The sequence below is a fragment of the Rhinopithecus bieti genome, unplaced genomic scaffold, assembly GCF_001698545.2.
Source record: "Rhinopithecus bieti isolate Rb0 unplaced genomic scaffold, ASM169854v2 scaffold_30687, whole genome shotgun sequence".
In the NCBI taxonomy this organism is placed as follows: Eukaryota; Metazoa; Chordata; class Mammalia; order Primates; family Cercopithecidae; genus Rhinopithecus; species Rhinopithecus bieti.
In genome coordinates, this window is record NW_016813366.1 from 897,482 (window position 1) to 909,892 (window position 12,411).

At 53.1% G+C, this 12,411-nt stretch overlaps 1 protein-coding gene across 5 annotated transcripts in view; it reads left to right on the forward strand.

Moving 5' to 3' along the window:
- TTC7A (tetratricopeptide repeat domain 7A) overlaps positions 1-12,411 on the forward strand; it is a 142,840-nt gene that overhangs the window by 103,297 nt on the left and 27,132 nt on the right. For 4 of the 5 annotated variants that reach the window (XM_017847982.1, XM_017847981.1, XM_017847984.1 and 1 more), the window contains 2 exons: positions 8,047-8,163; positions 11,605-11,702. In XM_017847982.1, the coding sequence (XP_017703471.1) occupies positions 8,047-8,163; positions 11,605-11,702 (215 nt within the window). The remainder of the gene's footprint in view (positions 1-8,046; positions 8,164-11,604; positions 11,703-12,411) is intronic. The other variant, XR_001880645.1, reaches the window with a different exon arrangement.

The following is a 12,411-nucleotide window of genomic DNA, read 5'->3' on the forward strand; positions in this document are numbered from 1 at the left end:
AGGGAGGGAGGGAGGGAGGAAGGAAGGAAGGAAGGAAGGAAGGAAGGAAGGAAGGAAGGAAGGAAAGAAACTGAGGATCTGTGACTTGCCCAAGGTCACATGGCTTCAAGGAGGGACACTTTGGTCATCAGACTTGGACCCTGCTTGTCACCATGAGTCCAACTTGGTGCAGCCCGGGCTGGGGCCCATTTACTATACAGGCTCTGGCCTCATGGCCAAGGAATTAGACTTTCCAGAGGCATGGCCTCCTGACTCAGAGAATAGCCTGCTTTTTCACTCAATTATGTGTTTTCTATAAAAATAGAACTCTTCATTAAAACAGCTCAGCACAGCCATCAGCTGCAATTACTAATTACTGTCCTTTTAAGAGATAATACGCCTTTCTATGCATTCACCACACCTGCTGCCACTTCCCGCCCCCCCCCCCATCCCCTCTACCGCCCACCCCGACACACAGAGGGTTCCCAGAATGGCCAGGAGCCAGAGGGATCCGGAAGAGCTGCCCAGGGCCCAGTGAACACACATGGGACCAGTAGGACCCAGAAGAATGGAGAGTTTCAGGGACACCCTGCAGCTTTACTTCCTTGGAGCTGCTTGGATCCTGGGAACACCTACAGTGTTCCAGGCCTTGGTGAGCCCTTGTGACTCAACTTTCCTCTTCCGTTCTTCACCAATTTGTTGAGTGATATGAGAGCAGGCACCAAGGATACAAAGATAAGAAAGACCTAGTCCCCGCCCAGATGAAGGAAGGATCTCGCAGGAAGACAGGTCTGACAACAGCAAAGATGACTGAGAATGACAGCTAACCTCTCTTGAGGGGTGACATGCGCCAGGCACAGGCTCTCTTTCCTTTAGTCCTCCCAGCAACCCTCCTGGGCAGTACCATGACTGTCCTGCCTTGCAAATGAATAGGCACCATCAGAGGTGAAGGCACTTCTAGGAAGCAACAGAGCCTGGAAGTATACCCACATCATCTGATGCTAAAGGCCATGTCTCAACGGGGAAGTGGCTCCCTCGTGTACATGGTGGTTACTGTGTTCAAGTGTTCATTGCAGGTGCTGAGTAACTACAGGGAGTTACTTTCAGGAACATGAAAGTAAAAATGTGGACCCGTCGTGCTTGCTGCCCACACAGCCTGTGTGTTTCCCTGCAGCCGGCTCTGCTCTGCCAACTTCCACCACCACCAAGAGTGGTGTGCTGGGGTGAGCAGCCAGGGCCACAGGAAGGGTGAGGATTGGTGCCCCCAGGTAAGGTGATGGAGATGACGTCTGACCCCAGGACTATGCTTTGCTTAGCCAGAGACACCACAAAAATATCCCCTATTTACAGGATAACTATTTTTTTTTTTTTTCATTTTTGGAAAAGCCATACTAAGGGTCTCACCCTCAGATCTCTTTATAGCAGTGGGAAGAAATTGTCTTTGCCTCACATGGGAACAGCGCCAAGTCTTAATCCTTCCAACAGATAATTAGCAGCATGATCCTGCCCTAGGAGTGCAGGCGAGGCAAGGTTAGAAAGAAAAGGAGGAAGAGGAGGCAGATGCCAACATTCTCCTGGGAACCTCCATCATCAGCCCACGCTGGAGCGATTGGGGAGATTGGCAAAGCTGGTGGCCTGTGGCACAGCCATTTTCTAACGGGGAACAGAGACACCAGCCTCACTGGTCTCGGTCTTCTTCCACAGAATCAGGGCTGCCCTCGACATACAGACCCCGTGGGCTGAGATGTCCCATGGTTCAACAGGGGCTGGCTCTGTCAGGTCACCTGAGTGCCTTTCTGTGCTGCTGGATGCTGCATCACGCTTGCAGATGACATGGGAGTCGGCAGGTCCCAGGGGTTAGGATGGTGGGTGAGGGAGCACTGAGCCTGGGTGTGGGGTGGCCGGTGTGGTCTACCAAAGGCTCTGGCAGCATCCTGACGAGGGTGTAAGCACGTAAAGAGAGGGCTTATGTCTGCACTGGGCTCCCCACCCCTACCAGGGCCTGTGTGCCACTTGGCTTGGATGGGCCTGCAGAGAGTACCAGGAATGGGTACCCAGCCATCCTTCCCTAGCCCCAGCAGTGTGACCAAGCACTTGGAGTGTTTACACTGACCCACGCTCCTTCCCCTTTTCCAGAGAGAACACTCACTTTCATATCATCCTTCGATGCCGATGGCATGGCAAAGGCGTTTGACCTTAAAAGACCTCAGTGTTTACTTCACATGGGCTTCCACAGCTTAAAACAGGAAAATGCTTGCAAGAGGGGTCACAGCGAGGATGCTTTGCCCAGAGCCCAGTTCCTGTAGCTTTGTACATCTCCTTTCATCCTCTTCCTGTCATAAGCCTGTCTTAGGTCCTAGGAGTGAAGGGCCTAGTTGAACAGGCCAAGAAGCTCGGGGCTTTCTGGGAGCCTTACAGAGGCACCTGGCCTGGAAACTTGCTTCTTGGGATCTGGCCGGCCTGCAGCTTCAAAGCAGGAGTCCCTTACCTGTGTGCTAGAGAGCTGAATGCAGCTGCTGCTGAGAGGTCATCACAGTTCAGCCTGGTGGGAGTTCATGGGACAGGTGACTTTACTCTTATTGTACAGGTGTGGGACCTGTGACGTGCCCAGCTGGGTGACCACAGAGCTGGGACTTTGGCGTGGGTTTCTGATTCCTGGGCCAGTGTGTATTCACTTTGAGTAACGACACAGTGTGGGGCTTGAGGACAGTACTGTGACCATTGCTCTTCTGGAATGGCTCTTATTGGATGGTGCAAATGTTGAAAGCTGCTGGATTTCAGTATTCAGGCATTTCAATCACAGAGACTCTCCTCAGTGATACTCTTTGGCCTTGCCCAGTGACTGTCTCCTGGAATGGAGGCCCTCCACCCCCACCCCAGTCAGGAGGAGCCAGAAGCTTCCACATCTGGAGCCCTCTGTTCCTCCCCAGGTCCTGCTTTCACAGGGAGGAAAACTTTGCTTCTGGACAGTTTGGAATGGAATTGGCCAGCGCTCTGCTTGTCAGCTGTGGGAGTCCGGCCCACACTGCAGCTATGGGGAAGCAAGTAACAGGCTCCAGGACTAGGCAGATACTGTGTGCTCAGCACTGCGCCAGGCGCTGGGGAAGGGCAGCGGGGCCCTGCCTGCAGGCACTTGCAGAGCAGTTGGGGACGCACGATGAGGTACAGGACAAGATAAACGGTGGTTTCACCATCTATAGGCCAGGCTGGCTGCACACTGATTCTAGAATGTCTGACATTAAAAATGCTTGAAATGCCAGGTGCGGTGGCTCACACCTGTAATCCCAGCACTTTGGGAGGCCAAGGTGGGTGGATCACTTGAGGTTGGGAGTTCAAGAATAGCCTGACCAATATGCAGAAACCCCGTCTCTACTAAAATACAAAAAATTAGCCGGGCCTGGTGGCATATGCCTGTAATCTCAGCTGCTCAGGAGGCTGAGGCAGGAGAATTGCTTGAACCTGGGAGGCAGAGGTTGCAGTGAGCCAAAATTGCACCATTGCATTCCAGCCTGGGCAACAAGAGCAAAACTCTGTCTCAAAAAAAAAAAAAAAAAAAAAAAGCTTGATATGAGTTTATTATTAAACTCTTAAGCCTAGGTGGCAAAAAAAAGATTATACACATAGTAGGGGAATGGAAAATGGTTTCCCTCCCCCCTTCTAGGGAGGAGGGCTTTGACTGGGCTATGAATTAAATTAACATGACAGATTAATGGGAGAAAAAAATGTATTTAATTATATACATATGCATGGAAGTCCCACTGAATATGAGATTCGAAGAAAGACCAGATGATTGAAGCTTAATAGCATCTGGAGCTACAGAAAGGAAAAGGGGGTTGGGGTTCCTATGGGTGGTAGAGACAAGTTATAGGAGGGTGACAGAGAGGAGAGGATGAATAAAGATTCTCTTGTTATGCAGATAAAAATCTCTCAGGTGATAGAAGTTGTCAGGAGCAGCCCTCTTCTTTATAGATACTTTTGCTAATGTGGATTTCCCTGAGAGATGGAAGTTTCTAGGCCAGGCAGTGTGGCTCATGCCTGTAATCCCAGTGCTTTGGGAGGTTGAGACAGGAGAATCATTTGAGCCCAGGAGTTTGAGACCAGCCTAGGCAACATAGTGAGACCCCGTCTCACAAAAAATTAAAAAGTTAGCTGGGTGTGGTGGCCCATGCCTGTTAGTCCTAACTACTCAGGAGGCTGAGGCAGGAAGATTGCTTGAGCCCAGGAGATCGAGGCTGCAATGAGCTACGATCACGTCACTGCACTCTGCCTGGGCAGCAGAGCCAGACCCTGTCTCTTTAAAAAAAAAAAAAAAAAGGAAATTTGTTTTATAAAAGGGCAGCTTTTCAGAGCTACTTCTGTGTCTGCAGTTTCTTGGAATAACTAACTCAGAATATGCCAAAGTATATTTTGGGGTGGCATATTCTGGTCTCAAACAGTCATATTTTAGGGTGGTGTGTCCTGAGCCCCAAGTATATATATATGTATAATGTAATTAAGTGCTAATGGAACACAGTGCCAGACATTCAGAGAAGGACAGCATGATTACATAGGGACATCTTGGAGGAGGGCTGGAGCCGTGGGATTGAAATAGTTTTTTTAGTCTCAGAATCCTTTATTTAAGTGGTGTCTTAGGCTCGGTTGGTTTATAAGACAGATAAGCGAGGGGAAGGGGAGCCCAGGCTTGCCTACTCTATCCCCAGCCCCAACTGCCAGCAACCTCCCCTCAGCTTCGCACAGGAGTCACAGCGTTCTGATGAGGCTGTGGCCACAGCTTCGATTCCTCCTGGCTGTGAGGGCCCCAGAATGTCACCCACCAGCCCTGACGGCATGCCAGGGCTCCGCCAGGCTTCCTGCTTCCTGAAGAGATGGGCTAAGCATTGATAGGTGGGTGAGTGGGCAGCAGCTCCCTGTTGCAGTGGACAGGATGGAGAGGGGCCTGTGCTCCTTAGAAGAGCAGCTGAGTTGCTCCTTCTGAGGGAGTGGAGTTGTTTGCTGATCCCTGTTGGGAGTGGGAGAAAGTTCTGCAGTGAACTAGAGGCAAGCCAGCAGAGGCGCAGATAACCACATCCTGACATCAGGATGGGGGTGTGCACAGCCCCCATGGGGACACAGGAAGCCAGAGGGTGACATCTGGTTAGGAGCTGGCTGGGTATCAGAGGGGGAAGGGTGATCTCAGCAGAGGCTACAGCACAAGCACAGCACGATGAGTCCGGGAGCCTATTCCGAGGCTCAGGGAGCTGCTAATACCCATGTGATCAGTGTACCAGCGCCCAAGGTCATGGGGAGGATGGCAGGAAGGGAGGGTAGAGCCAGAGCAGGAAGGCTGTGAAGGCCACACAGAGGCACAGAAGGCGAGGACCACGGGACAGGGCTCTTTGTGGAGGAAAATCCCTCTGGCAGCGCTCACCTGCCAGCCCGAGGAAATCTCAGGAACAAATCTGGATTCTCCCAGGATCCTGGAGTGAAAGATCAGACCAGAGTGACTGGTGGAGCACTTGCCCCAGTCCAGAAAGGATGCGGTTGGGTTGAGAAAATCCGCTCTGGGCCACTCATGCTAATGGAATGTCAGCAGCTGCGAAGGTACAGCCTGCCTTTGGTAGAACTTACTGTGATGCCAGCTCAGTTTTCAGCCACTTCTTTGCCAGGCACATGGTGTGGTCGGGTCTGCCCTAGACCCATTCCGGCCCTCAAAGATGAAGAAAGTGAGAAGGAAGCTCTGGCAGAGAGAAGCGTGCCGAAGAGGCGATGCCTGCAGAGGGCCCGGGGAATGCAGCAGGGCTGGCCTGCCCAGGGAGCTGTCCCCAGCCCAGGGGACTTGTCTGAGGGAGGGGCTTTCCCACCTCACTGACACCTACTGCTCCAACCAGCTGCCCCACCTTCCACACCCCAGCCTCTTCTCTCTCCCCAGCTCCCAGCCAAATCCCACTCCACCTGGCTTTTCACCAAACACCAGCTCCAGTAAGATCCTTTCCTGTTTCTTCCCCTGCACTGAGTCTGATCCAAAAATGCAGCCCTTGATTCTCTGGTCAATGTGTCATTTATAGTGCTCTAATTGTTGTCTCGAAGGCAGCCATTGTGTTTTCTTCTTCATATTCCTGAAAGCAGAGGCCCCTGATACTTGTGGAGTGTTGGATCCTTTGCAAACCTGGGGAAGGAGAGTACAGTGGCAGGACCAGTTGTCCCCAGCAGTTGCCCACTGGGGTCATTCCTACTCAGGGCTGTGTCCTGTGCTGACTGTGCACTCCGGTCTGTGCAGTCCATGCTAGGGGGATCCCAGTTTCTGTCCTTGGGACCTGATAGGCAAGCCAGGTGGTCGTTAGTTATGTTCCAAGACGGGTGCAGGGCATCCTAAGAATTGGGAGAGGTGGGATTTAAAGCCAGGCTTGGTATGGATGAAAATGAAGAGAAGAGGTGGTATCTGAGGGACAACCTGTGTGCAGGGTCAGGAAAGGCATTTGGGGGATGCTGTGAGGAAAAAAAATTATTGTCTAGAAATCCCCTCTTCTGAAGATCCTGGGGCAAATTCCACCCTCTTCATTCTCTACCAAGTTGCAATCTAAGAGACAAAGTGTAGAAAGACAGGCAGAGAATAAGGGCATCAGAGGGCTTTATGAAGCTGGGAGCCCAGGTCTCAGGGCAGAGGCCCAACTGAGAGAGATCAGAGGAGCAGCTGCCAGGCCCAGGCTTGGTCTCGCCAGGTGGCGCCTGCAGCCTTCGCAGTCTGGGTGGGGACCCTCCGATGGAGCAGGCCTGTGTACTACCCTCGGGTGCGCTGGTAGAACCACCGGGCAGTGTTCAAGTGCAGGGCCTGACTGTCCCGTGGTCTTGCTCCTCAGCGGTGTTGAGAAGAAAGGGCCTCACTACTCAACCACTGGCGAGAAGCGGGAGGTGCTGCTGTCTGGCCCTCGGTGGTTCAAACTCTCCGCAGGCTGCCCAGGCAGCTGGTGTGTGTTGGTACTGCTGGCAGTACCAAGGTGAAAATATGGCTGGACTTCCAATTTTTGCTGTATAACCACTGCCTGGACCCCTCCAGAACCCCCAGACCTCCCCAGCGTCTGAAGGGCCACCACCAGTCACAGCAGGGCCTCCAGGGCTCCACCCCCGCTCCTGATGAGCAAGTGTCGTGACTGGCCTGTGAGAAGCATTCTGGCTGTGCCTGCTGTGTCCAGGGCAGAGGGAGGGAGCCAGCCACCCCTCCTGGGGTCCTGCCTCCAGGTGGGACCAGCTCTTCTTCTCAACCATTCTAAGGGCCACTCCCCACACTGGTCTTACCTCAGAGGACTTCAGGTTTTCAGGTCGAAAGAAATTCTGAAGTTGCTTGCTCTCATTGCACAGTAACTGTCCCTAAATGGTGATTGAAAAGGATTTCACGTCACTTTAATCCTATCGATTATATAAGGGGAGCTGGCTATTTTGGGAAATCCAAGAAAGAATCCTTTGATAAAGCATAACACCGCCTTCTTTGTGTATCTCCAGGGTCAGGAAGCAAACTTTGCAGTTCCACTTAGGAGGTGTTGCTTGGGCACCTATACTATTGTGGCTGGCAAGGTGGGAAGTGGAGCTCTGTCCTTAGGGGACCTCCTTGCCAGTTCCTTGCTCTACCTTCACTCATGGATTCTAAGTCACTGTCTGGATGGGTCTCTTCTCCAAGGTCCCAGGCTGGGCCCTGTGGGGAGTGTGAGTGTAAGCCTGGTCCCACGTTCAGTAGGCACAGGGCGTTGCTCAGTGGAGGATGTGGGTAGGAAGAGCAAACCGAGCAAGACCTCACAGGGCAGTGCTTCAGAGATAGGCAGGATGGTACGTGGTCAGGGGACATGGGGCATCAGCAGTGTGGACACTGACAATGCTTCATGGAGTGCTTCATGCTTTGGCAGCCAAGATGGGGAGAAGGTGAGGCACAGAGAGAAAGCAAATGGTCCAGGGGCCTGGCAGAGGCTGCCGCCCTCATGGCACTCTGCCTTCTGCGAGCTGGGGAGGTGAGCATGTGGGGCCGTCCTGGTGGGGCAGGATCCTCAGGTGAAAGTGGGCCCTCGCTGGGGTGTGCTGATGGCTGCTCCCTCCCCACAGCCTGATGTTCACCAAGGTGAAGCTGGAGCAGGCGCTGAAAGGCCCAGAGGAAGCCCTCGTGACCTGCAGACAAATGCTGCGGCTGTGGCAGACCCTGTACAGCTTCTCCCAGCTGGGGTGAGTGACCGTCGTTATCTCCTGGGTGGCCAGAGGGTGGTTGCCAGGGCATCAATCCACAGCTGGGTGGCCACCATGCCTGCCAAGATGGGGAGGAGAGTGAGGCTGTTGAATGAAAGCATGGAACTTCTTGCCCACGGAGCTTTTCACATCTGTAGTCCAATTTGAACCTCCTGACAGTCCTCTATGAAGTACATAGAGACCCTGGGTAGGACATTGAGGTTCAGGAGTAGTAAGAAGGAAGAGAAATCATTCTTGAGCGCTGGAGCTGGGTGCTGGGCTTGTTCCTTTATCTTATACCTCAGCTGCTTATAGCTTATGCATTATCAGATTTTATTCCCAGCCCAGTGAGGAAACTCAGAGACTTTATATATAGCTTACCAGAATCACTCGCCTGGTAAGTGGTAGTGCTGGGAGTTGAACCTGGGTCTCCTGAGTGCCAGCCCATAGAGGCTGTCACTTCTTTCCTCATTCCATTTGGAGGCTAGAAGAGGAGGAGGAGGTGGAGTCCTGAAGGGCCACCCCTTCTTCCCTAGTCACCCACACTCTTCATACCTCCTGTCTCCTGCCGGAGACCCTGGCCTGGGATCTGGGTCTTTCATGGGCCAGAGCAGGGCAGTCTTGTCCAGGCTGAATCTGCAGAAAGTCTTTGCTCAAACCCAGTGGGACTCCTAGGCTTAGCCTGTGTGGCCCAAAGGGAAAGAGGGCCTCCTGCTGGTCAGGGGCCCTGCCTCTTTCTGATCCTCTTGTCCTTCTTTGAGATAGCTGGCTGTGTCATCTCCCCGAGGCCTCAGGGGACAGCCACCTGGTGTGTATTTGTGTTTTCACAGAGACTCTGGGAGCCCAGAAGGCTTCCAGACTCCCCAGAGGAACGTCTGTAACAGTGAAATTTACAGAGGAGGGTAATCTGATGGAGTAAAACACCTTGGGCAGAGTCAGCCCTCACTTTGCAGGCCTGGGAGACCAGGGCAAAGCAGGACCAGTGGGTGGAAGCTGCCAGAAGGACATTGTGGGGTTGAAGGACTTTTCAGAATGGGAATGTGAAGCCACCTGGCAACTGGATACATGAGGCCGAGGGCCACACTCTGGGTGAGGGGACCTGCATTCCGATGACCTTTTTCTCCTGCTCACTGGCTATGGCCACACAAGCAGGTGCACAACCCAGCTCCCCTCCTGCAAGGGGGTTGCCCCGGAGCTGGCTGCTGTTCCTGCATCCTTATCTGGATGACTGCTTGTCTCTTCCTCCAAGTGGTCAGTCGTGGTGGGACCCCTCTGAGCTGCAGCCTTGTCTCCCAGCATTGAAGACCTGGCCTGTGCCTCCATTGGAACAGCAGAACTGCAGGGCTGGGGCTTGTCACAACAGGAAGCCCCTAAGTACCTCTCCTTGGCTGCCCCAAACTAGATTTTACAAGCCCTGGTTTCTGATCTGTGGCCCCAAGTTCAGAAAAGAATCCTCCCTATCTCCTGGGAAAGCCAGGAGGATATTGGATCCAGGCTTCTGGTCCAGACAGCCCTGCCCTACACTGGGGATAAAATCTAGTTTGGGGTAGCCAAGGTTTAAGACCACAGCCTGCAGGTCTGGCCTAGCAGACCTTCACTATCAGCCACACCTTCCACTGCTCTGCCTGGGCCAGCGCCACACTGCTAGTCTCATGTTCTAATTGCCCCTCAGGCCCTGTCGAGATACCCCTCCTTCATGGAGTCACCAACCACCCAGCCTCTGAAATGCTTCATTCAACCCTCTCATGTGGGTTTTTGCTAATTGCTCAACTTGAACTGTCCCTTCTCTCCATCTGGGCTGTAAGGTTCCTCAAGGTAGGGACCATGCTGTATGTTGGCCTAGAACCAAGCGTAGTCCTGGAGATGGACTCTTTCTGGAGCCCTAGGAAAGGCCCCTTCATGGGATGGGAGAAAGAGTAGGATGGGAAGCTGCACCCAGCCCTGCTTCACGCCAGCCCTGCACTAGATCTGCCCACATTGTCTCATTTACTCCCCATGACCACCTTGTGTGATGGACATTCTCGCGATCATTTTCAAGATGAGAAACCTAAGACTTAGAAAGGTCAAGTAGCATTGCCAAGGGTCACAAAGCTGAGAAGAGTGGCCCATGATTCCAACCTAGTGTTTCTGGCTTTTTTTGTTTTGTATTGTTTTTGTTTCTCTGAGACAGGGTCTCACCCTGTTGTCCAGGCTGGAGTGCAGTGGCATGATCACAGCTCACTGCAGCCTCTATCACCTGGGCTTAAGCAATCCTCCTGCCTCAGCCTCCCAAATAGCTGGAACTACAGGCAATCACCACCATGTCTGGTTAATTTAAACATTTTTTGTAGAGATGGGGTCACACTGTGTTTTTCAAGCTGTTGTTGAACTGTTGCCCTCAGATGATCCTCCTGCCTCAGCCTCCCAAAGTACTGGGATTACGGGCATGAGCCACCATGCCTGGCCTGTCTCTGGCTTTTTTGCACCACACTTTGTGCCTCCTGGGAATGGGAAGGGGTAGGAGAGGAAGGGAACCAGCCCAGAGCCATTGTGGTTTTATAGATGGTTTCCTCTGATGCCCACTAAAATTCCCAGGCCCAAGTTGAAGCCAATGTGAGCCTGAGTTAGGATGGCAAGGACACCCCTGGTATTCTTTGTGGGATCATCATCTTGGTGCTTCTCTGAAGGAAAGAAACCTTCTTGTCCTGCCTCCTCCTCTCCTGTGCCTTCTGCTTCTATTCTCTAAGTTTCCCCAGTCGACAGGGTCAAAGGTTGTGGGCTTCCTCGGCAGTGGGAACGTGCTGGCTGGGACTGCTTGTTCTCCGGGATGGCCACGGCAGGCTTAAGCTGGAGGCTATTTCCTGGTTCCCCCCAGCCCCCACTCTGTGAAAAGAGGAACCCCTCCCCCCGCCAGCAGTATAGCAGCAGGGATCTGGGAAATTGGGGACAGGGGTTGGGGGACAAGATGGGATCTCCATGACTGTTTAATCTGCCACCCCAGGGGCCTCTGCTGGCTCCTCTGGGGACACCCTGGCGGCCTAAGGAATGGAAGCCTGAGGCAGGGGGTGGCATCTGGGCCCTTTTTCCACAGGGGTTTGGGGGTTGCAGCACTTCTGGTGCCCTGTCAAGACCAGGCTTTCCTTGGCAGTCAGTCCACAGTCCCCACTCTCTGCCTGGCACTCTGCTGGATGTTGCTACCCCTGGCCTGGGGAGCTTCTGACCTTTCCCACTTCAGAGAAGACAGTAGAGAGGGTGGGAGAGTTTCCAGGCCTCAGCCTGTGTGGCACGCTACCTATGTTGATCCCTTCTGCCTCTCTAGTGATATTGGTGACTTCAGCTTTGTCTTTGGGCCCGAACCCACAGCCCCAGAGCCTGTCTGGAGTGAGGCTGTCCCATTCTCCCTCAGTCCCCATGACGCTAGCCGTCTACCTTACCGGACCCTGGACCTCTTTTGCCTTCTAGAGGCCTGGAAAAGGATGGTAGCCTCGGTGAGGGCCTCACCATGAAGAAGCAGAGTGGCATGCACCTGACTTTGCCTGATGCCCATGATGCAGACTCTGGTAAGAATGAACTCCTTGGGCAGCTGTGCGCATGGACCCACAGCTCACACTCCCAGCTTGAGAGCACCAACATGGAGAGGGGCACCTCCTGGCCGGGCCAAGTCCACCACTGGCTCCTTGCCAGCTGCTGCCCAGGTGCTAAGGAGCTACTCTTGGGCAACTTCTAGGGCTGATCTTGGCTCTGGGTAGGGGCTGGCTGCTGGTCCCACAGCGGGCGGTGGGCAGGGGAGGAACCCTGCCTCCTGCATGGGGGTGAAGAAAGAGGAGCCTGGCTGGAAAGGTGGCTGTGGAGCACAGAAACCATTTCCCCTTAGGCTCAAGCCAGAGGCCACAGTCCACCTAATGTCCTTGGCAGATCAAGTCAAATATAAAGGAATGAACTGAACTCTTTACAATTCTAAGCTGAAAGCAGACTCTGCTGGAAAAACTCATCCTGAAACCCATGGCTTGTGAAATTCAAATAAGTTCAGGAACTGCAGACTTACATTTTTCAACTGAGGACCTGCTTAAAGCAGAACACCTTCATCAAAAACACAAGAATTAGTCATGAGAAAGAAAGTGTGAGTGGTCGGGCGTGGTGGCTCAAGCCTGTAATCCCAGCACTTTGGGAGGCCGAGACGGGCGGATCACGAGGTTGGGAGATCGAGACCACCCTGGCTAAAACGGTGAAACCCCGTTTTTACAAAAAAAAAAAAAAAAAAAAAAAAAC